The sequence below is a fragment of the Catharus ustulatus genome, chromosome 2, assembly GCF_009819885.2.
Source record: "Catharus ustulatus isolate bCatUst1 chromosome 2, bCatUst1.pri.v2, whole genome shotgun sequence".
Lineage (NCBI taxonomy): Eukaryota > Metazoa > Chordata > Aves > Passeriformes > Turdidae > Catharus > Catharus ustulatus.
Window position 1 is genome coordinate 90,544,349 of NC_046222.1, and position 24,339 is coordinate 90,568,687.

Consider the following 24,339-nt stretch of genomic DNA (forward strand, 5'->3'; position numbering starts at 1 on the left):
TTTGAAGTCTTATTTTTCACAATACATGTGTCTAACACATATTCTTAGAGAATATTTGTAATATTTGGTAGCTATCTCTTTGAGAAAGCCCAAGTGCAGTTTCTTGTTCTCTAGTCTCCACCATTTACACAGTATGCTTTTAAAAGAAGTTTATCCATTATTTAAAGGAAGTTTCTGGAATTAACTCTGACTGATTTGTGGCTAACACTTATAAAATGTTGTTGAAGTCAAGTGTTAAAATATAACTCCCAACTTCTGTTGGTGTCTTGAGGGAATAAATATCAACACTTTGTTAACTAATGCCTGTGAAACACTGAAAGTGGAACATTTATGTGATTGTTGAATATTTACTTTGATTTTGAACCAACATAACAGGGAAACTGGCAGAATATGTCACCTGGAAAGGTTCTGCAACCTGCAGTGAAAATGAAGGTGGATGAACTCTTTTTGTGCTGGTTGAGTCAGCCTGCAACTCAGCTAACACTAAAGGACTGCTTGAGAAGAATCAAGAATAAGGAGAAAACCGAGTTTAACGCAGATTCAGGAAGCAGTAAAAATGAGAGTTTCACCAGCAAAAATTCCAATTCCAAGCAGTGCCTATTAGGAGATACCAGATTGCCTTTGTCTTTCAGTCCTCCTCAGCTTTCTACTACTCTTCCATTGGCAACTCCAGCTAGCTCAAGGAACTCTTCTAATGTTAGAGCAACACGTCGATCCTCGGGGACCAAAGAAGTAAGTTTGTTTCTTACTTTATTTGTTTAAATGGAACTGACTTTTGTGTTTGTAGTATTGGCAAATTATGTAAGTAGTTCTCCCAGAGGAGGTATCAGGAGTGGAGTGAAGCAGCAGCACTGAACATAAAACACCAATGTTTGTGTGTCATTACTGTTAGTGGATAGGTGGCCTAAGCTTCCATAAGATTATCTTGGCTCCTTGCCATCTAATTGTAGATAAGTTTACGTCCTTGTGTTTGTGTTCCTTTTATACTCCTTGACTGCAAATATTCCTTTGTCTAATGATACCAGGCACTGTTGTTAGTACAAGACTCAAATTTGGCTTCACTGAATCTGCATATTAACAAAGTAATTGTTTTGGTACTGCATGGTACACTCAGCACTTCCTTCCTAATGAGCTCTTTATTTATAACAGACAATACCCTCTGTGCAAGGATGACAACCCTGGCCCTAACCTGAAATATTATTTTTAAGTTTGCAGTTCAGTTCAATCTAGTTTCTACTCTTTTCATAAATTGTAAAAACAAAGCTGAATAGAAAATGTTGTTCTGACTGACAAAGTTAAGTGTTGCTTATGTATGATCAATGACCATACAATCCAGAATTACAGAATGGTTTGGACTGCAAGGGACCTTCAACACCATCTAGTTCCAACCACCCTGCCATGGATAGGGACACCTTCCATTAGACCAGGTTGCACAAAGCCTCATCCAACCTGCCTTTGAACACTACCCAGCTTCTCTGGGCAACCTGTTTCAGTGTCTCGCCATCCTCACAGTAAAGAATTTGAATAATTTCTTCCTAATATTTCATCTAAACCTACCCTTTCAGTTTAAAGCCATTTCCCCTTGTCCTGTTACTACATGCCCTTGTATAAAGTCCCTCTCCAGCTCGCTCATTGGTCCCCGTTAGGTACTGGAAGGCTGCTCTATGTTCTACTTAGAGCCTTCTCTTTTCCAGGGGCAGCAACCCCAACTCTCTCAGCCTTTTTTGGCAAGGTACTGCAGCCCTGTGTTCATCTTTGTGATCTTCCTCTGGACTTGCTTCAGCAGATCCATGTGCTTCTTGTGCTGAGGACCCCAGAGCTGGGCACAGTACTCCAGCTGGGGTCTCTACAGAGTAGAGGGGCGGAATCACCAACCTTGCCCTGCTGGCATGCTGATTTTGATGCAGCCCAGGACACAGCTGGCTTTCTGAACTGCAGGTGCACATTGCTGGGTCACATTGAGCTTTTCATCCAGCAACATCCCCAAGCCTTCCGCTTCAGAGCTCCTCTCAATCCATTCCCCACTCAGCCTGTTTTTGGCTTCGGATTTCCTTGTCCCAGATACAGGACCTTCCACTTGACCTCACTGAGCTTCATGACATTCATAAGAACTTCAAAGAGTTATTATGCTGTTTGTGCTATAGGATTATAAATTCATGTATTTTAAAAATACTGGTAGATTTTAAGGGGTTGTAACTCCCAGTTGCTCTACATACTTTGATATCTAACTTATTACAGTGTCCAAACCTGGTATCCCAGGGAAACCTGCTCAGTTGGGTAAGGGTAGAAAGGATAAAGCTGGGATGTTTAATGCTATCAGTTATTTATTGTTTGTTGTTGATATGCATTGAGTGTCTAGACTTACTCTTTAACCCACAGGAGTAAAAGCATGACTCTTTTGCTCTTAAGCATTTAATCTGAGGTGACCTCTTGGTTTTGTAAATACTAATTTTCAAATCTAGTTTGACAGCTTCTTAGCACCGAAACACCACATGTCCAGTCTAGTGTTTGTCTGGAATGACTTTACAATGATAGGGACTTGTATTTGTGTATAATAACCAGCCAGACAGCAGGGCATGACTATTGATTTGTTTTTCTGTTGTTCACAGTATTATATTTCCTATTCCAGTGAAATGCAGAAAGTCAGTCAGCAAATGCTCAGTTTATTCTTGTATTAGATAAAAGCAAGCAAAGGAAGAGTTTCCATTAAAACCTAAGTTGTGTACTTAATTTCTCTTCATGTGCCTTGGTTGATTGCTTGAAGTAAATCCCATAAAGAACTAGAAGAGCTAAATGAAGGGTAGCATCCTTGACTTACTTGGAATTGTTTGTATGGTGCTGAGAGAGAACCTAAAGGGGTTAGGTTGTTGGTTGCTTGAGTAGGCAGGGGAGTGGGAATTTCCAAGCAATGAGAAATTTATTTATAATTTTAATATTCAGGTGAACTGAATCTTCATCCAAAAGTTTCTTAATCTCTAAGTCTAAATTGCATTTGCAGATGACATCAACTCTTAAATACCACCAAGAATTGCGTATTCTGCCATGACAGTGTATTTTTCTCTTGGAAAGCACAATGTACCCCACTTTCTTCCACAAATTACCTCATGCAGTGTCATAACTAATGCATCTGCAGTAGTGCATCTTACTGTGTTTCTCAGATGAAGCCACAATGTTTTTTTCTGCCTCTCATATGAGTTTTAAGGAAGTTTGAGGTCCTCATCTTGTTTCTGTAAGTGGAAGAAAGTATTTCAGTACTGGACCTTCAGTACAAGCTAATACAGATTTAAATTCTAGATAGCAGTCCTAGAAAATGGTAAAAGTTAATGTGCTGAGCTCTGTGTGCATGAGGGTGTTATTGGGAAAAGGTTTTTACATCCGACCATAAGAGCTGGAGAATTATTTCTTTTTGGACTATATAAGTTAGCTTAAGCATCGTATTAAACTTTTTCTTATTGTACACTGGAAGTCTCATAAGGCAGCGTACAAGCAGTTAACTTATTTTGGCATGATACATTTTCAGTATCACTGAGCTAAATCACTGCATTTGATTATGGGGAAGGCTGCTGTATGCCTTTTTTCTGTTTCATAAATGTTCCTGCAACTTTTTTGAAGGACACCAAATAATCAAGCTGAGAACAGAAAACCACCATCCTTAAGTAATTACCAAGAAGTAAATATGAATGTGTAGGAAAACAGCGTTTTCATGCTACAGTATATTTTCTGTACTTGTTAGCGAAACGTGTTTTCTGAACAGGAAGCATTCTTAATTAGGATCTAATTAGATATGTTGTCTTTGATACTTTAAAGAGTAGCATATAAACAAATAAGTTGGTGTGCTGTTGGCAACCATTAAACAGCTTTAAAGGTATTGCAGCTGTTAGCTATTGTATTCAAGGAGATTTTTCCTTTTTTTTCCAGAGATTAGCTTGTAATTGAAGCCTTTGAGTTATACTTCTATCCAAAATTCAGAAGTTGACATCTATTTTGCTGAAACAATGTCTTCTCAGAAGAGAATTTTCTATTTGCTTCTCTTTCAAGATAGTTGAAGTCCTCCCCAATGAGAAAATTAAAAGTACTTATTCCAAAAATCAAAGAAACTACATGGTCTTTATGGAATTTTTTTTCATCTGGACAGGTCACTTAAAGCTGTGTTATGAGTAAACTGTTGATTTAATCAAAATGCACATTTTAAAATCTATTCAGATCTCTGCCATGAAAATTCATCTTTCAGAGTGTTTTAGCCCAAATGTAAACAAATCTGTTTGTTTAGGGTTTGTTTTGGTTTTTTCATTTACAGAGATACTTTGGTTTGCTTGCATGGTGTCATTCACAGTGAGGGGGATATCCATTGTATAAGCATGGTAATTGCAAAATTCTGGTCACTTTAGTTAAGTAATGTGAAGTGCTTGCTAGCACTTGGTATTCTGCAAGTAGGCCTGTGATTTATAGGTGCTATATACTTCAAATAACAAAAATTTAGAGAGATAAAAATTTCAGCATTCGAGTCTCAAATTTTTCTGAGTGTATTGTTGAGGAAATTCTAGAGCAGTAACTTTCAAACTTGAAGGATAGCTATTGGAGATTATTTCTAACCCTTATCACTACTGTACATAGATTTAAGTGTTTCTGGGACTCTAGATTATCCTAAACACATGGGGTATACACAATTGTACACTGTTCATCACATTGTCAAAACTGCCAATCCTCAAGGCCTAAAAGGTGCCACAGGCAAGATGTTTAATTCTAACCAACTGGTGTGCAAGGCATTTGGAGCAACAATTCACAGAATTCCCTATGGGCATTTTGTGGGGTGGTGGTGCAGAGAGAATGTGATACAATCAGAAATATTTCAAAGTTATTTTCCATTTCTCTGCAGGGTCAACATATGAAGGTGTGGTTCCTGCTTGTTATCCTGTAGCAAATAAAGCTAATTTTCCTTCTATTTCTATTACTTGTAAATTTTTTTCCTTCTTTAATATCTGGCTGCTTAGCTTTTTTAGCATGAATAACATTCTTGCCACATTTTTGTAAGCAGTTACTAGATTTAAACATAGTGGTACTGCTGCAGTCCATTTTAGTTTACAGGGAGGCTAGAATGAAACCTTTTAACATTGTCTGAAGTCTGAATTACACTTAACAGTTGCTTTTTGAAACAAATTTAATTCTGAGGGCTTGAGGTAGAGGGTTGCTGAGCTGATACCATCCTCTTGTGAGGTGTCTGCATCCGAATTGCTACCAGAAGCGCTGTTAACTCCAGAGGCTGGGCTGTGTGAGCGCTGTTAGCATCGCTCGGCACACCAGGCTGCGCTGTGTGGACTGTGTTGTCTAACGCAGGCACTCCCTAACTCTGTATCATGCAAAGATAGTGTTAGTGGTGCCGTGTCCTATCACTAAGTGGGGAGGATGGTGGACCTGGCTTTCAACTCAAACCTGTGACTTAAAGGGAGACTGTAAATAACCTGGTATCAAACTGATGTACTTTTACAATGATAACAGGGTACTATGAAAGATGTAAGCATTAGTGTGATCTCAAAGCTCCTTCTATGGTGCCAACAAAGGAAGGGCAGCCAAAAGTTCATGTTAAGGTCTGGAAGAGTGCAGCTAGAGGTGTTTCTATAAAGTCATTATTAGTTTTGAGTGGGGTGACATAATAGTAGTCAGCATAAGCAGCACTGGCAGTATGTTGTGTTAGTCATCTTAAGCTTTGCTGAACAGTTTGGAATAGAAGAAGCATTATCCTGAGTAGAGAACTAACTGTTCTTTTTATTTATAATTGAGAAACTTAAAGTTATTCACTGTTGTAGGGTTTTGATAGTGCTCCTTATTCAAACTGTATCTTGTTACCCTGGCATATAAATGTTACTTTTGTTAGTGGTTATATTGATTTTGTTCACATTTGTGCTTTATTAAAAGAAGTAGTGGACTTTGTCCTCTTTCAAAGTGGCAGTTGCACTTGTGTCCTACTGGAAACTCGTCTTTTTTGTACGCTGCATCCAGTCTTAGGAGTTTTTGGCATTTCTAGTACTGAGAAATGGAATTGAGAATTGTTTGGCTTTCTTCAAGTTTGAAGCCCACCTGAATCCTCACACAGGACAATTAAAATTAATTCAATTATGAATTATTACATTTCTTAATTACAGTCACTCCTTTGCAAGTAACTGAGACTTAAAAGCAAATCAAAAGAATTCCAAAGCTATATAATCATAGCTTACTGATCATTACTTCCCATTGCTTCTCTGTCCAGTCTTTCAAAACAGGTAAACTTAATTGCAGCTTTACATCAGTATTTAAACAGTGCATTTTTTAAATGGGTGATAAATCTGTGAGGAAATTAGGTATTGATATAGAGGAGCTAGCCTTTTTTTTTTTTTTTTCATTCACTGATCCTTGAGAACCTGTTTTATATTTTTTGAGAACCTCTTCATATTACTTTTATATTTACTCTGTCAGCAAGAAATAAACCTGAGGCCAGAAGTATGTATGGGCTTACTTCAGTACAGAATCAAATGCAGCTCATCCAGTTTGTCCACTGTTGGACCTAGTCAATGGCTGCACAGGATTTTTCAGCAGGCCATGTTATGAAAAAAATCTTCAAAATGCCAGTGGTAAAGTCAGATGACCAAGTCTTGGCAAATTATGAGTTTTTGCACACACAATTGTCCTAAAGTTGCTTTGGTTTCATTGAATTTAAGTAGTTGTATTGATTCAAGAAGATACTAATTAAGCATACTCATTGTTTTTCACAGTTAGCAACAAATGGTTACTAAATTTAGTGTTTTAAGTGTGGCCTAATATGTAAATAACTCCTTTGTGTTGGGCTATTACTGTGGTGTTCTTGTCTTCCAGTTAAGCACATGGTGCCAATATCTTGGTAGCTAAGATTAATTTGTACTCTGGGAACAACAGATACAACTTAAAATGGGTCCATTGAAACCTAGAGTGACCAAGAGGTGTTTTTAAAAGTGTGTTCCAGTACTTCATGTTAGATGTGCCCCTTTTGCATAGCAAAAAATAGTTAGAAACTGTAGAGCCACCCACTATGCTGCTTCTTAACCACAGGTATTGCAGGAATGATGAGCTCTTGGGATGTGTGTCTCATTAACCCTGTGCATGCTGTTCACTTTTATTTCATATGGAACTAGTGTTGCGTGTTTGTTCTATGCAGATCTTACTTTGGCTGATTTCGGGTTAAGTGAGATGAGCTGGAAGTCTAAAAGGAAAATGAACATGAAGTCTACATGGGAAAATGTGGGGAGAAACATTGAGTGGGTGCTGAGGAAACCATTGCCAAATATTTGCAAGATATACTTGGTGTGAATTAGGTTCAATTTGGCCCTCTTGACAAAACAAGGCTTGTAGAACTTAACAAATGGCTTGACTTGATCATTTTTTTTGATTCAGCAGAACCAGGAGAACAGTTTCTAATATAGTTTTATTCCTTTAGAAGCTAGGTTTGTATTGATAAACAATAAATCTTCTCAATTTTCTAAACATTTCTAGTAGATATGATCAATACTGATGTGAATAATAATCCTTATAGCATAATTTACCAAAATAGAAACTATTTGAAATTATGCACTATTGAGAACAATTATGAGCTAGATTATCCTTCCACCTGCTGACTCTTTGTGAATCGTCATCATTTACAGCAAATACTGTAAGTCTCCTGTTGTAACATCAGATTTTAAACGAAAGATCACTAATTTTCTTCTCTTACTAGCTTTTAACACACTAAAAACACCTCCTAAAATTTTGACTACTTGCTTATTTATCAAATGACAAATCTAAGCTTAGCATTTTAGAAAGATTTTTCTAGAATGATTGAAAAAATATGTAAACTTTGCATAAAGACTTACAGTAATGGAGATTGGAGGAAAGTCAGGAGTACTGTTCCTGTTCTGGCAGTGTATTTGTGGTGTTCTACCTCTGTAAGATGTCTAATTTGTTGTGCCTTTTTTCCTCATGTGTAAAGATTGCCCTGGTAGTTATTCTGAAAGCTAAAATTCTTGTGGTTACCAGTGGCCACCTTCTTTTTTTGCTTTGTTGTTTAGCACTGTATCCTGCTTGCAATTTTGGAAGTGTACAGCTTTCTATTTACTTTTGTAGAAATCAGTTCCTATATCATTTCCTGTATCGGCAATTATTTCAGACTGATACAACAACACAGTAGTATTAGATTAACAGTAAGTCTTCACAGAAGTTCTATCAGAAATCCTGGTTTTGGCTGGTAAATTAGCAATTTGTGATTTTACTGACAGACTTGTAAGACAAAGTCTGTGTCTTAAGCTTCCCAATTTGTTGGTTTTGTTTTAAGATCTTCAGGGAGGGAAATCTCGAGTAAAGTCATAAGAAAGAAGCTGTTCTGCAGTTGTCACTGACTGAAAATTATTGTCTTGTGATTTCAGGGACTAAATTACATGCAAAGTTAGCCTCTGATGCTGGATTTAAAATAGTAGTTGTACTTTCACTCACCAGTCATTCTAGTCTGGGAAAAGATGTTTCTGGAAGGATTAGTTGAAAAATTCAGTTAATGTCCAAAAGATGGAAGTACTGAACAGCTTATACAATGTTTAAATAAATTGTTGGGCAGTTATAAAATGTCATTCACATTCTTTTTACCAGACTACTCTGTCAACTTCTAAATTAAGGTGGTACAATGTAAATAATACCAATCTAGAAATTACTAAATATCCAAAATAGCCAGTGTGACTTTGAAAAGTTCCATAATGCATATCATTAGACTTCCTTGTAAAAGCTGCTGTCTCTTGTAGGAAAATCTGTGGTGTTCTGAATCAGCCTGAACTGATTCTCCATTTCAACCTAATTCTGCTATTCAGAGGCTCATGTTGGTAAAATTACAAGTGCATATATTGTGGAGTGTAGCTTTATCTGTGGATAGACTCTGTAGCATCACAGTTCATCTAAAATGTAAAAACACAGCATCTTATTAGAGGAAATATGACTTTAACTTGTGTAATCTGTACTAGATGTTTTTGCTTACATCTTCTTCTCTTTAATACTCACCTCATCGGCATCAATTTGTGTGGTCCTGGTTTTCACGGTCTGATGAATAAATAGGGTCATCTGGAGATCATTAATAGTAAGTAGGCTCCATCTGCAGAACTATTCCAATGACCTTTTTCCCTTAAAATTCAGTTTGTGTACACAAATAAATAAAATGTGAAGTGACATTTTTAAGATGTCAGAGAACATGAGAATTGTTCTAAAGGTATATAAACCATTCCTTTATTGTCAGGCATTGGTTTTATAACTTCTAGTATTGATGCTTGCTGAAGTTAGTCTGTCAGATGCAGTTAAAAAAACTGAAAAAGGCCCTTGCTCTGTCTTTGGAGTCCAGGCTGTGTAATCATAGCAAGGTGATGTGTATCTTATCTTAGTAGTAATCTGATAATGGCCCATGCTTGGTGTTGTACATGGCTTTCTTATGTTAATGTACAAAAAATCTGATCAGCCCCTCCTTCCTGGCCTACCAACATAACCACACATCTGGCATCTAACTGATGTCTTTTTACTTACTGTCTTGCCTCCTAAGAATTCTGGATTTTCTTAGCAGCTGTGGAAAGAACTGCCAGGCATTGTTCTGTCTAATCCAAGACTACTGGAAACTTTAAATAATCATTCAATAAGGCATTTACATGCAAGGCTTCCCATTTTGATGGGGAGGCATTGCATCCTACAAGAAAAAAAATGTTTCTAGGCCCAGATAAACTCCTTTCCAAGGCCAAAGGATCAGTTTCTTCTTGTGAAGGTAGATTTCTTAACTGCAGTGTCAACATCTAGCAGTTCTTCAGTATGTCATACTCACTCCAGCAGCACTGTCCATAACTTTAAAGCAATCAGTTTCCATGATTGGTTGTTGAATATGAGCCTAATAACTTGATTCCTTCTGCTATATACACATTGTACGTGTTAGCTCCCTTGGGTTTTGTGAGTGTACTGCTAAAAAGGGATGACTCTCATCCAAAGGAGAGTTAGGCATGGATAGTAGTACTTTGTTATTCTCTTTTCATGCACAGCAGTTACAAATGGGAAGTTGCTAGCAAGAAATTAGCTTCAGGATGTTTCAGTATAGCAAAGGTCAGGTATGGACTATCTGGTTTAGATATAATTCTTGATACCATTAAATAATGGTGATCATCTAGTCCCAATGTTTTGTGAGGGGGAAGAACAAAGAATGTAGCATTTCAGGGTTGTTTGGTTTGGGTTTGCTTGTTTTCTTAGTATAGCAAAGAATTGCTTCTTTTGTTTGTCTTCTAGCATATTTGTCATTCTCTGTATTTCCTGCCTCATAGTAGCTGTATTTTAGCAAGCATTGTTAGCTGATTGACGTCTTGTATATCTTCCTGAACTATTTCTTTTTACTAGTGCCTTCTTTCCACTTTAAACCTTTGGAACATATCTTTAATACTACTTTAGTAGTGTGACTCTGTGTGTTAGTCATGCTATCACATTTTTTTTCTGTATTGAAAAGGTGCCACCTTGCCTTATTTCTCTTAATTGCTGTTTTCTGCCTCTCACCATTAAATTACTGCTGTAAAGAGTTGCACTAGTTGCATAACAGTCCTTTACACTTGCTGATATGGAGATTAAACAATTTTCTTTCCACAGTTAACCTAGGAGCCGCTCCTAATTTCTGTGCCATCACAGTCTGAGGGGTGCTGTTGGGTTCATGCTGTTGCCATTGGGCTTGGCTATTCAGCCTTATTTAAGCTTCCACCAAAAGCCAAACAGGCTTTCTGTCATCTTGGTTCACATTTTACTGGGTTCAAGACTAGATTCCAGCAGCTAAAGTTTTTATATGGCTGGAAATTATTTTCTTGGGGGCTTCCTGTAATGCTGGGATGCTTTTTCCAAAGACTTGAGGTCATTTCCACTTAATCTCTTAAGACTTTAATATACTGTTGGTATATGCTTCTGACAAGAAAATCTGGTTCGATAGGCTAATATTTAAGGGGGTTTTAAAGTAGTCTTTAAGACTGTATTTCATCTACAATACCCAGAATATTGTGTTATTTATGTTGTGTTACTCTTGTGTATGTTCAGATCTTTGTTAAAGTGGTAGATCCTTTGGCCACAGTCCCTTGAGTCCAATCCATTCATAGTGTGTATCTTTAGCTGTGGAAGGAAGCTCTGAGCATGCATCTTTCCCTCTGTTTGTTTATCTAGCTAATAATAAGCTGCCAGGATACTTGAACAGCTTCATGGCAGACACCCAGACCTTCATCCAGTGAAGGATTTTGCCTTAGCTTTCACTGGAGAGAATTTAGATTTAGAATAAATGTAACACTACACTTGAACGCTTCCAGTTCAATTTGGATGAAAGCTGACTTTCCCTTTCCCCTGTGGTTAATTAATGACTGAAAAAGTTAAAATGGATCTTAGGGGATTCATGACCACATTGCTTTATAAATGCTCAGTGTCCTTAAATGTGGCAATACAAACCTCTTTTCCATTTAGATGGTCAAAAGGATGTGATTAGTACCTGCCAGTGTACTTAAGTGTATTCAATTTCATGGAGATTGTTCATATATTGCAACCTGTGAACAACAAATATCCAGATATATAAATGACTGCTAGGTTGGAAATCATAGTGCTAAAACATACTAAGCTGACTATGGGATTGACTTGGAGCAGAAATGCGATTATATTGAAATAATATTTTGATAAAGCAATGCAGAATATTCAAAATACTGAACCTGGTTTGCTGGTTAAGGTATGATGTATTCTGAGTTCCATTTGAATAAAGGAGGGAAATATGTTCTGAACTCCATTTTGGAAAGAGAGTTTCTTTGTTACTGAGGCTCCTTCAGCAGGTTCAGGAGCTCCAGGCCTTTTAGGTTCCAGACTGGCACTTTACTCTTTTAGGTTAGCTGTCCATGTGACAGTCCATCATTTTGATGACATGATATAGCCACATCAAATAAGACTGTGAATGTGGCAGCAAATGGGAGTGCATCACCTAGTTGAAAGGGATGAAAATAGAAAACAATTTAAGTGAGAAGATACCTTTCCTTACCTCAAGTAAGGCCTCTTCTGCCTAACTTGTAACACAATCTGCCTTGCAATACAACCTTCCTGACCTTCCACATTTTGCTCTGGAATGGTTATCTGTTGCCAGAGTAGGATTCCTCTCCTACTCTAACACCTCAGTCCTTCATCTCAAGTTCCAGGCATGCTGCTGTTGTGTACTGCATGCCCAGTTTTCTGTTGACTTCCCTGTGGCCAAGGTTTATCTCAGGTTAGTTGATTTAGTCTTCCTAAAAGACAGTGAGTGACAGCCAGATTTGCTCAATGCAGTTGGATAGTCTGGTCATGCCAACCACAACATGTCTGACTCTTGCCTTGTCAATTCCTTTCTTGTTCTCCCACTTCCGAAAGAAATAAATATCTTCATAACAAGTTGCAATAAAGAAGCAGAAGGCAGGGACAGGACTGGGTACTAAATTAAAACCAAGAAAGCAGGGGTTTTGTCATCATTTACTTTCTAATAGTATGTGATAAACTAAAAAAGGATCCAATTAAGACAAATCATGTTTCAGTAATACTTTTTCATAGTTTCCTTTTCTTACTTGAACAAGGATATTTACTGTGGGGTTTTAATACAGTGTTGCATTATAGAATGGCTAAATAGGGCTGAAGGTTATATGGGAGTAAAATAAGTGCCATCCAGTTAAAGAAATCTCTGACATAGCGGTGAAAGAGTTATTTTGGGCTGTATACATCCTTGTGTAATCATAAAAGTGGCCTTATTTAAAGTAGGAGGGGTGAAATCAGAATAGGATTGGCCAGGTCTTCTCTTTTACTCTGTAACTAAACTTGTGCATGACAAGGTACAGATAATTAATAGCCAACACCTCTATGTTAAGAGAATTTGGAGGTACTAACAGTATTCACAGCTTGGAATAGTAAGAGTTGCCATACTCATAACTGTAATGGTGATATCTGAAAAAAAATCCATCAAAATGCAGCATTTCCTTAAGATTCCCATGATAAAGATATATCCATTTAAAGTGTGAAAACTCCACTAGTTATTAATGTACCTAAAACTGTAAAAGATAAGGAACTGAAGGTCACTTCAATTTTCACAGAAGCTTATCAGATTTCTGTTCCCATGAAGAGTATTGATGTGTACTAAAACTTGGCCTTACTACTCCCATAAAATGTATTTGAGATTCAATACACTGAAAATAGAGGGTGGTGGAGTCTAACTGTAAGGCTAGTGAAATGTGACAGGTATGCAATCTATTATATAAACGTGAATGTTTATAAAACCATTTAAGAAGAATCTTGACAACTTTTTTCAAATTTTGTGCCATCATTTGTATTTGTAACGTAACCTTTTGGTAAAATATGATTTAAAGCTGTGTTTCTGTGTGGCAACATTGGCTTCATCTCTGCTATGGCTTTGCATCTTAACATTTAAATTTTTAGATTCTTGCAATACAGTAACTCAGATATAGATTAATGTAAAAAGATTTATTTATTTATTTATTTATTTATTTATTGTGTGAACCATTCTGAAAGCCTGTCTAAATCTTTTTCATTGCCTTCATTTTCCCAGTGTGATAAGGTTCCCACTAAAGGACGAAAGAGTTTAAAAGGAATTAATTGCTGTGTAATAAGCCTTATCCTTTGCTGAGGTACTTCATTGAAGCTAGACAGTGAGTGTTTTGTGACAGAAGGGAAAGCTGAGGGGGATGGGAGGAGGAGGAAGCTAGAAAATAACCACGACTGGCCTCTCTGCATTCCTGTAGGGCTTGCCTTTTTTAAAATTGGAAGCTGCTTTTATAGATGCTCCTCCAAACACGGTTTTCATTTTCCATACTGTCCCATTTAGACTTTGGAATGCCTGGATGAAAGGGCAGGCCCCCAAAGTGACTTCCAAATCTGTTTTTGCAATTCCAGCCAAGTTCCCTTTAATGTATGGAGCGGGCGAAGTTGAGCTGACTCTTATAATATCACAGAACTCAGGCGCAGCTGCTGCTTTAAGCAGCACTGTGTGATAATACAACAGCTCTGCTATTTACTGGGACTCAAGTGCCTGGACTGGCACACAGAGACATTATATGAAATCCGAAAGCATGAGGATAAAGGAGATTTCTTTGCGTCAAGATCCTGATCTAAGGAAGGAGTTGGCATTGCTAGCTCGAGGATGTGATTTTGTTTTACCTTCTAGATTCAAGAAGAGACTGAAAGCTTTCCAGCAGGTTCAGGTTTGTCTTTCTGTTCTTACACAATTAAGTTATTGTTGTCAATTGTGCGTTCACAACCACTCCTAACTGCAGGCAATACATGGAAGCTGTTACTAAACTAGCAGGGTTTTGATAGACTGTTCCACATATGATTGTTTCTTTAAAACAGTGTTTTAAAACAAACTGAGAGTTTGCTGGAGCACTTAGCCCAGTTAAAGTACAATGTTTGCACAGAGGTGTATGCAGTGAAAAGCTAGTGCCTTTAATGCTATCGGACTTTTAAAGACTGTTTTCCTTAATCTGCATAATTGTAATCTACATGCATTTCCCCAGGGGATTTAATTTATCTCTTACTGGAACTGGGCATATAAAATATAGTGAAATAGGCTGTAACTTTACTAGCTCAAACAATATGGTAACAAGTGTATTCATACTTGCATGATGATCCTGAATTCCTTTAGATTGTTTATTTTCAACATTTTATTTGGATGTAGTCAGTTGTTGCTTGGTTCACACATGTGCTTCTGCTGTTTTGTAGCAATGAGTTAAAGCTACAATTTTAAAGTGTGCTTAAAATTGAGAATAGAAGTATTTGAAAAGTAAAATCAGAAGGCAAACTAGTTATAGAGTAAATGTTCAAAGAGACTTCTTATCTCTTGGAGTGAGAGAGTGTACAGTGTTTTTTGAGAAACTGAAATTTGGTATTTCTTTGAATACCCTTTAAGATGTACGGTGGTATCTGAAAGCATTTGCTTTGACCTTACCTCACCCTCACTTCTAATTCATATACTAAAGGTGTGTCAGTAAAGGCATGTGTGAATTTTTTTTACCCTTTTTTAGTTGAGGAAAGTTTAGCAGTTGAAAAAAAATTACATTAACTTAGAATTTCTGGTATTGTTAGTTATTCTAAATATAGCTTGCTACTTAATCTTAAATTCAGTGCACTAGTGTCCCTTTCAGGTGACCTTCAGAGAGGGACATAGAGCCCTATGACCCTAAGAATGTACTAGCCTTCTGTCTTCTATATGATTATTTAAAATTCGCTTCAAGTGATCTTTATAAGCAATATTTATTCCTCTGTGCAAAGCAGAGTGCCAGTGTTGACTATGCTGGTTTATACCATTCAGCATAGACGCGTGAGTGAAAGGATTTTTGACTTGTGTCTTCTGTGCTAAACTAGAGACAGGGCAAGAGAACTTCTTGACTAGAGACAGCAAGAAAGGAAAGTACAGTCTTAATTACTCAAAAGTAGTGGTAGCACTTAATACTTAGGCACCTCAGAGGAGGAGGCAAGTTTAGTCTAGTCATGGCATCCTGTTGTAAACAAACACAGCATTACCTTGTGTGGTGCCCCTTAACTTGATCTGTCTTTCATCGAGAGATAGTTGGATCGCTTGTACTTTTACAGGGCCTTTTTATGTTGACCTAGAAAACATCTCAGTGTAGTATGGTTAAGCATACCTCCAAGCTACTAACTACTTTAGAAAACAGCTTGTCTAATCTGTAGGAGGTTTCTTCTGTTTTAGGATGCTGCTGGCTATAAACTTACAGTGGAGACAATGAGCAAATATTTTTCATTTTTAACCAGTCTTGCACTTCCTGGGTAAATGGCAAGTGTAGAATAATGTATGATAAATGATTTAATTAGATTACAAAATTCTTTGGGCAAAACAGAATTAATAGGAGTATAGAACTAGAATGAGATCTGTTGTTGCTCAATTTGATATTAAGTATTTTTTTGGGGTGGTGGTTTGCTTCAACTTCCATGATTTTAAGGAGACTTTTTTGGAAGTATCATCAAAAACTAAATACGGGTGCTAGTAACTGTTGATACAGAAGATGGGTATTCTTTACTTGCTGCTAAATGTTGGTTACAACTTATAGTTTAGGTGCGTTTCAAAGAATAGCTATTTATCAGCTACATAATCACTGAAGAAATTTCATGTTAAAATTATAGACTGCTTAGAGATTTTTTTTAGAACAACTTGAAACAAAACTTTATCATTTTAGTTGCTAAGCTTTGCTTTTGGAATTTACAACCTCTGTTCTACTATATAGACTTTCAGATACAACAGTTCATGAATGTAAAATTAGAATGCTAAAGTCAAGCAGAAATGGAAGCCAATCTGTTTTTCCATATATCTGCTACACTCTTGTAATTTTATAATTTGTTGAACAAATGACAGATTCTCTTTAAGAAGTTTGTGCTATTAAAACTAGCATCTTAAAATAAAAAACTGAGTAATGATGGTGGATGGTGAAATAACATGTGGCTCAGAATCTGCTCTGAGGCGGGTTGGAATGACTGGGTCTTCTACAGCTTCCAAGAATTCTAAGGCAGTGCCTTTTCATATAGGGCCATGTAAGTAAATAATCTGTGTAGGTAATCCCCTGTGGTTTAGAAATGGTGGTCATTAGAACATAGCACATCAAGTTTCTTGAAAATCTTTAAATAGACTGCCAGTAGTGAGGTGGGTTGTTCTGGAAAGTGGTAGAATAGGCAGTTCTTCAATATTCATTTATTGATGAAATTTGAAAAAACATGAGCAAAGTAGGGCTTTATGGAAAGATCTATTTCTCAAAAAGATAAAACAATACACAACTGTTGAAATATTCTCTATGACCTTGGGGAGTAAATTTCTTAGTAGGTATCTGCATAAAATGAAGTAAAACTTCAGTCCATCTTATCCTGATGTTGATTCTAAGACCAAGATCTTTCTTAAGTACTTAACACCCATGGCATATATTGAAATGGGAATGCAGAACTTGAAGAGTCACTGTGTCCACCTTGCTTGTCTATTTATCTGAAACTTTGGATGGAGAAGAAACTATTACCTTGACAATTGTACTGGCAATTTAAAGACGTGAACTGAAAGGCTGAGTACTGTGTTTTAGCCAAAATCTGGTGACATCCCTATCTGTCAGAGTTGGAATATAAGGAGCACCATTATGCATGCTATATGAGGAAAATGTACCTGAAGTTTTAAACAAAATTAGAATAAAATACATGTGTGTACACTGACATGCTTATACATTTGTAACTCAGTGTTAGCTAAACTAGGAAAATGGGTATTTTTTGCTACTTAGAGGCCACATGACCTTACAAAATGGTGGAGTTCTGACTTTAAAACTAGACTTTTTTAAAAAAAAATAAATGCATGTTGAATGTAATGATTTTTTAAAAGGAACTAAAAAGAAGTCTGGCCTAAATTTTTAATTAATCTTCTCAATGGTAGTGACAGACCTGTACTAGCATACTTTTAATGAATTATACCTTTATCTGCTGTGCCTACTGGGTGATTCCTTGGTGTAGTTGTATGCGTCACAACTTGGTGTGAAAACAGAGAGCTACTCGTTTCATGACCACCTGTTAATGATACTAAATGCTGCTTACACATGCTATTTATGTCAGCTGTATGAGAACTATTTCTTCAGCTTCTGCAGTGCCTCACGAGATTGGCTTGCCCTCTTAGTGAAGTAACTTTAGACTTTAGTGCCTCTTGATCATTTTTACATTCCTTTGTTACCAAAATGCTACATAAATGCTTGTGGCATGTTCAAGACAGCAATGAATACAGAGTCTGTAGGTGCTAATGTGTGCTGGGCTGGTGTATATTTGTGATGTGGTGCACACAGTGATTCTTTTAGTCGTGAAGATAACAGCCTCATTTCTGAGGCAAAACTACTTTCAAAAAATTTAATTGAGGCTGTTGGGTTTACAGCTATAGTCTCAGAAGAAGGTTGTGTAACAATTAGAGGCTTTGGGCACGAGAGCTTTCCTGTTAACATCAGTTTTCTAATTTAACATAATTTGTAGACCTTTTAACACCACAGGGGGAGGACTCAATATTCATTTTTACATAATACTTTTACATCAGGCACAGAAATGCCTTATTAAAGAACACAAGTGTTTGCTGAGAGAGCCGGAGATGGAATACAAATCTCATTCTGACTGTAGCTAAGAGGTACACTTGATGCTAGCTTGCTGATACAATGCCAGTTTTCCAGAGCAGATGCCAGCGTTTAAAACAGAATGAAAATATATAGGCTGCCCACTGAGACTTACTAGTTAAGATGAGGTTTTCCATAAATGACTCACTGCTAGTGGATTGCCAGGTTCAAAGCTCTAGTCTCTTCAAAAGAAACTGTAAGCAAGGTGGTAGAATTTTACCACTTCTGTAATGGAGACTTCTGGTTCTAACATAATATGTATTGGCTGCCTGTGATAGCAGCTTCTTTACCTGCTCATGTCTGGGGATAAATCTATTTTTTTAATTATTATTACAGAAAATGTATACTGTTTCTGTAGAAAAGCTAATATGATGGAAGTTTGTTACAGCTTACTTGTATGTATGATTTAAGAGTCTAGATGTCAGTTCCCTCAGCAGCTGAGTTTTGTGGTGCAGCAGCTCATACATTGAAGAGTTCTGATGTACTTATTTTTCTGTTGAAATGAAAGATTCACGATTCTTCATTTTAAGTAACATTACTAATAGTAGATATTGTATGACTGTTAGTGGTAGTGCTAGGCAGCCTGAAACAGTCTAGCACACCTTCATATAAAATGTCCTTCAGCTTTTACAGGGCAAGAGGGATAGGAGATTGTGTTCACAGTTGTCCAAACCAGAATTTTTCAGGGCATCATCAGACAAGCAGTTGACAGAATACTTGCTGCAGCTGTTGACTTTGCAGCTCAGTAGCAAGGCTGTACTTGGTGACATTTCTTGTTTGAGAGGATTCTTCTCGAAGTCAATTGCATCTAGGGACTGAAACTTGCTTTGTTGTAAACATGTAAGGATAAAAAGCTATTGCGGAGTTTAAGTGGATGTCTGTCTTAGCTGTATGTGTTATTTTTGATGTTGAACTGATAGCCTGTCCTGGCAAGGGCTGTTTTCTGTAGACAAATGTCAGAATTGCCTTGGTGTACCTGTCAGTCCCTTGGCTGTGTGCAATCAAGATTATGTACTAGGAGGAATTTACCGGTTTGTGCCCTGGAAACAGTTGGGGAACAGAATATACTGGGAAAGAATGGAAGAACTTATTTAACCTGTGATCAGAGTATTTTCTGAGGAAGCTGCAACTATATGACAAACAGCATATATTAGTGACTGGAATACTTAATTTGACATAATTCATGAACTGCAGCCTGTTTGACAGCAACTCACAGCACTAGTAGTCATACTAGCTAGCAGTGACTAATATTTTTCCACTACTTTTGCCTTATCACAAAATGTAGAAGAAACTGTGTTTCACAGGGTAGGTTTTTCTGAAGAATCTTGCTTTTTTCCATTTTATACTGTGTACCCTTTTCCATTTTTAAATTAGCAGGGCATGTGAAGGAGTTTTAAAAACATCTTCACCGGATAAAAAATGTCATCACTACCAGTGGTGGCAAATTCTCAGAGGAAGCCTTGCTCTAGAAGCCTGTCTTAAAAGTCTTGTCAGCAAATAAAGCAAGTTACCAATGGATGTGGATGTAATGTAGAAAGATCTTGTCTTTGTGGGGCACAGGGCACTATGATTTTCCATTTGGTCCCCACCCAAGTGTTTTCTGAATAAATCAATAAGCTCTTCATACTGCAAACTCTTGATACTGAAACTCTATGTGACTGTACAAAGGAAAAAGTGTGCAGTCATGTTTGGAGGTGTTTCTACAGCAATAATGCTTTTGCAATAGCGTCTTCCTCTTCTGAGCAGAACTGCATTATTTACCTATGTCAGCTCTACCAAACTGCAAACTGGGAGAATCCCAGTATTTCCAAAATCAAAGTTGTAGAAGAACTCAAGTGAGACATCTGTTAGTGCTGCATATATGTTACAGAAAGGGAGAAGATTGGTAAGTGTGTGCTGTAATGGTTAGTTATCATGCAGAAAAATGCCAGTTTACCTCAACCTTTACTAACAAGTGAAAATCAGGTTTTTACCATTTGCAAGTTTCCCAGTGCTACTTTTGTTTGTGTGTATGTGATATGACTTGCTTGTGGTGGCCATTCACAAATGCTTTTAGTTGAATGTGGTTTTAAATTCAATACCCAAGATGGTATGTATGGAATGCATTTCACAGTTTCAGGTGGAAGGTTTTGCTGGATGTCACTGCCTACTGTCTCCTCCTACGCTAGAACTAACATGCTTTCCCAGACAGATTTGTGTAGATGGTCCAAATGCTCTTTTGCATTCTCTGCTGCAGTGCTGACACTTCAGTGGCTTTTTCTTGAGGGTCATTTTGGCTATTTCAATTTGATTTGGTTAAATTAAAGGGGAAAAGTTGTACCATAGTTCTTTATGCCTTATAGTAAGACTTTCAAGACTGTCCGGTGGTGGCCCTTAGCAAAGTAATTTCATTCAAACTGGGTGGGGTGCTTCTTTCCAAGGCTGTCACAAAATTAAGAGTACTACCACTTACTCTGAAGTCTGAAGACTTAAAATAAGGGGAGAAATTATCTTCATATAGCAAACAGCTTTTAAAAAGCCCATTTTATTTGTTTTACCTCAGAATCAGAAGTTAGTGTCTTCTTTAGACTTAATTTTTGCTGTTACATAGGGTCCTTCCTTATGTTACTTCTGACTGCTCTAAACATCACTGAATCTCTTTTGATTTGCTTATGGAATTGCTACATGCTCTAACATGTCTGTGATCCCAAAATGGGACAGAGCAGTGTATGGCTTCATCTCTAGAGTAAAGTTATCTAGCATTAAGCATTGAACACAAGACCAGATTACCATGGTTTTTTTTACAGAAATAGACTTGAGTAAATGGCCAAGAATATGCATAAATGAGATGAGAATGATAGTCTGTTTATGTAAAACTGAGATGAGTGCACAATCTGGTATGCAGGAAGGACACTACCACTATATTTTTCTGGTCAGAGTTTGAACACAGAATTGCTAACTGGAACATTGACTGCATTGGGAGAATTGCTGAACCCTGCTCTTGTGCATTAACTGGGGTCACATATGTAAAACTGGAAACAGTTGAGGTTTAAGTATCTTTTTTCTTCTAATGGCATATTGCTGGAACTTTATGGGAAAATGTATTAATTTTTCCATTTCCTCCCCCTTATATTGCACAAATACTGACAACAGACCAAACTAGATGAATGAAATTTTCAGAGTTAAAGCTAACAGCAAAAGTAAGCTAGTGTAAAACTGCAACAGGGTTAAAATTAATGGATGTTTATCTCTTACTGTGGAAGGAAAGAGGAGCATGTATGATAAAATTAGTCTCTATAGCCCATCTAAAAGCAGCTGTCAGACAGTGACTGAAGGATAGCAAGCTGAAGTCCAGGATAGAAGGAAACAACTGGGACTAAAATGACTGTTGCCAGAGGAAAGACTTTTACATATATACCCTGGTGACTGGTTTAGCATGGGTTCATTCTCTGTAGGTATCTCTCAGGGTTTGATCATGTTTTATGTTTCTGACTAAGCAATGCAAAATGAATCACAATCTTAGCATGGTTTTAAGCCTAATGTAATCTGATTTTTAAACAATACTGCTGCCACAGTACTCCCTGATCTGCCTTATGTTAGCAGCAAAACCGTGTTGCTTCTAAGTGGCACCAACTGTGTGAGATTGGATAAAGACAAATAGAGGGTTTTAATTTTGCTCTTTAGCTGTCTTGGTGACCTGAGGCAATTCACCATATTGCTTCACTGTCACTAGTGAAACAAGTAAGTTCTATGTGAGCATGGGGGAAGGGGAAGATGCAAAACTTCATTATTAAGATTTCAGATAAACTTACTGTTTTCAAGCTGAATTGCAGTGCAGTAATTTTATTTTAGAGTAATAGAACTCAGTGAAGAACCCAGAAATTTTCAAAGTTTTGAGTTGTCCTAGGATGATCATTCACAGAGGACAAATTACTGTTTAGTACATCAAACTGAACAGGAAGTAGTACAATCAGTGAATTCCAGCAGTAAAATATCTCATTAGTTGGGCTAGAAAGCTGCTAATGAGGATGACACAGAAAGCAATAAAAAAGCATCATACTTCAACTTAAATAATTGTAAATGTAAATGTCTACCACAAGGTAAAGAGAGCTTATGTTACGGATGGCATGTTTCTCTAGGCTTCTTCTGAGGGAAGTTCTGGTAGTAACCTTACTTTTTATCTATCCTGAAACAGATTTTTGAAGGCACTTCAGAATGTTAAAGTATTTGATGTGTTAGAAGAGTTTTTTCAAAATGGTTGTCTTTCCTCCAAATGAGAATGAACCCTTTTCTAAATAATAATAGTGCAAGTCTTTTATGTGATGTTTTTGAGATTTAAATTCCATAAAACTACTGATAATGTCAATTATTTATCTAGAGGGAAATACTGACTTTCACTTTACAGTCAATTAGATAGTAAGTTAAAAAAAAACATTTCTGTGATTTTATTGGTCAGACTTAGATTGACAGCAATAACAGAACAGAGGGATGGGAAGGCTGGTCATGTATTCCTTGTGAGCCTGCTTACTGATAACATTTTATTACGTTCACAATTACTGTTTAACTGATCAGCTGTAACACACCTTGTATTCATAAGAACTCACTGAATTTAATACAGGAAAGATTTGTACAAAAAAGTAATGTTACCCTTTGAATCTTTGTGTTGGCTTCCATTTTCTGTTGGGTGTCAGGGAACTTCATGCAGTTCTCTGTTTTCATTGCTAGGTGGTTGATGAGCTTTATATGTGGGTGGTTGCAGGGATGTTAGGATGTTAGGATTTAAAGGGCTGAATAGCATATCTCTGCAGAAAATCCTCTTAGCTTATTATGCACTTTGGCTCATCCCGGTAAGTTTAGCATAAAGCAGAATATATAAGAATAGAAGACCAATTCTATTGAAGAACTAGATCAACTTACAAATTGTGCATCATAAACGATATTGCAACAGACCCTTTTTCTTTTAAGTTGATTAAAAACTACTAAGGAATTTAACTAGACTTTCATCTATCTGATAGACAAAAAAGTGGGGGAGATTGTGGTGCATCACTTAATAAAATTCTAATGTGAATTGGGTGCAAATGTGAGGTAGAATTTTTGGTGTCCTTTTTTAACCCTGTTGTATGAATTTCAATGACTTTAGTATGGACATTATCATGGAAATTCCTGTCAAATACTACAGCAAGAGCTGACTGCAAATTCTGTAAATATTTTTAATGTTTAGGGTAGGGCTTTTTTTTTCAGAGAAACAGGCAGGAAAAGAATGTTGGTGCCATTAGTATTTCTGAATGAAATTACCTTATTCTGTAGTCCTGTCAAAACAATATAAATATCAATCAGTTCAATCCAGATAGTGATAGGACAAGAGGAAATGGTTTTCAACCAAAAGAGGAAAAATTCTTTACTGTTAGAGTTGTGAGGCACTGGTACAGGCAGTCCAGAGAAGTTGTGGATCTGCCTTCCCTGGAAGTGTTTAAGACCACGTTGAATGGGACCCTGAGCAACCTGATCTAGTGGGTAGCATCCCTGCCCACAGCAGGAGGGGTTGGAACTGGATGTCCCTTCCAACCCAAGTTCATGTCTTGATCTCAAAGATGTCTAAAAGACTGTTACATTCGCAAACATATTTACCTTGCTTCCTTTTCCAGCAAGTGAGGTTTTACTCACTTGCATTTGAATCCACATACCCGACCCCTTCATGGGGCTCAGTATTTCTGCTTGGCAGTTGCTACACACAAATGTTAGATCATTAGAGCATACATTATTGAAATATCTGGGAACAAGTCTTCCCTTCCTTGTTATTTCAGAAATACATCTTGAAGTTGAATGATAGTATCATAGCATCAGTTCTTACAGTTAAGAGAGAAGAAAAAGCCCACCCTTTTAAAATTCCCAGTGTCTTTATTTGTTGCTTATAACAAAGCTAATTGCTAAATACAAGTCACTGGGTGGTATATATAAGAGGACTGTCTAGCTTGAAGAATTTATTTCTCTCTTTGGAATACAGTATATCCATGTTCTCTGGTTTATACTAATATATTACTGTATTGTAATTATAATGCTGATTTTATGCCATCACTATAAACAACTGATGAAAGAATGGTTGGAAAAGGATCTGGAAAGTTGGAAAATTAATAATAGAAGTTTTGCCCTTTGCACAGTGACCTCAATGGGATAAAAGCTTCCATTTCTTCTGCTG

The 24,339-nt window shown here is 37.0% G+C and overlaps 1 protein-coding gene across 3 annotated transcripts in view; it reads left to right on the forward strand.

The window, feature by feature from the left end:
• PPP2R3B (protein phosphatase 2 regulatory subunit B''beta) overlaps positions 1-24,339 on the forward strand; it is a 45,779-nt gene that overhangs the window by 1,087 nt on the left and 20,353 nt on the right. For 2 of the 3 annotated variants that reach the window (XM_033053373.1, XM_033053374.1), the window contains exon 2: positions 376-732. In XM_033053373.1, the coding sequence (XP_032909264.1) occupies positions 391-732 (342 nt within the window). In that variant the 5' untranslated portion in view covers positions 376-390. Of the gene's footprint in view, positions 1-375; positions 733-13,762; positions 14,235-24,339 lie in introns of those variants that run through there. The other variant, XM_033053375.1, reaches the window with a different exon arrangement.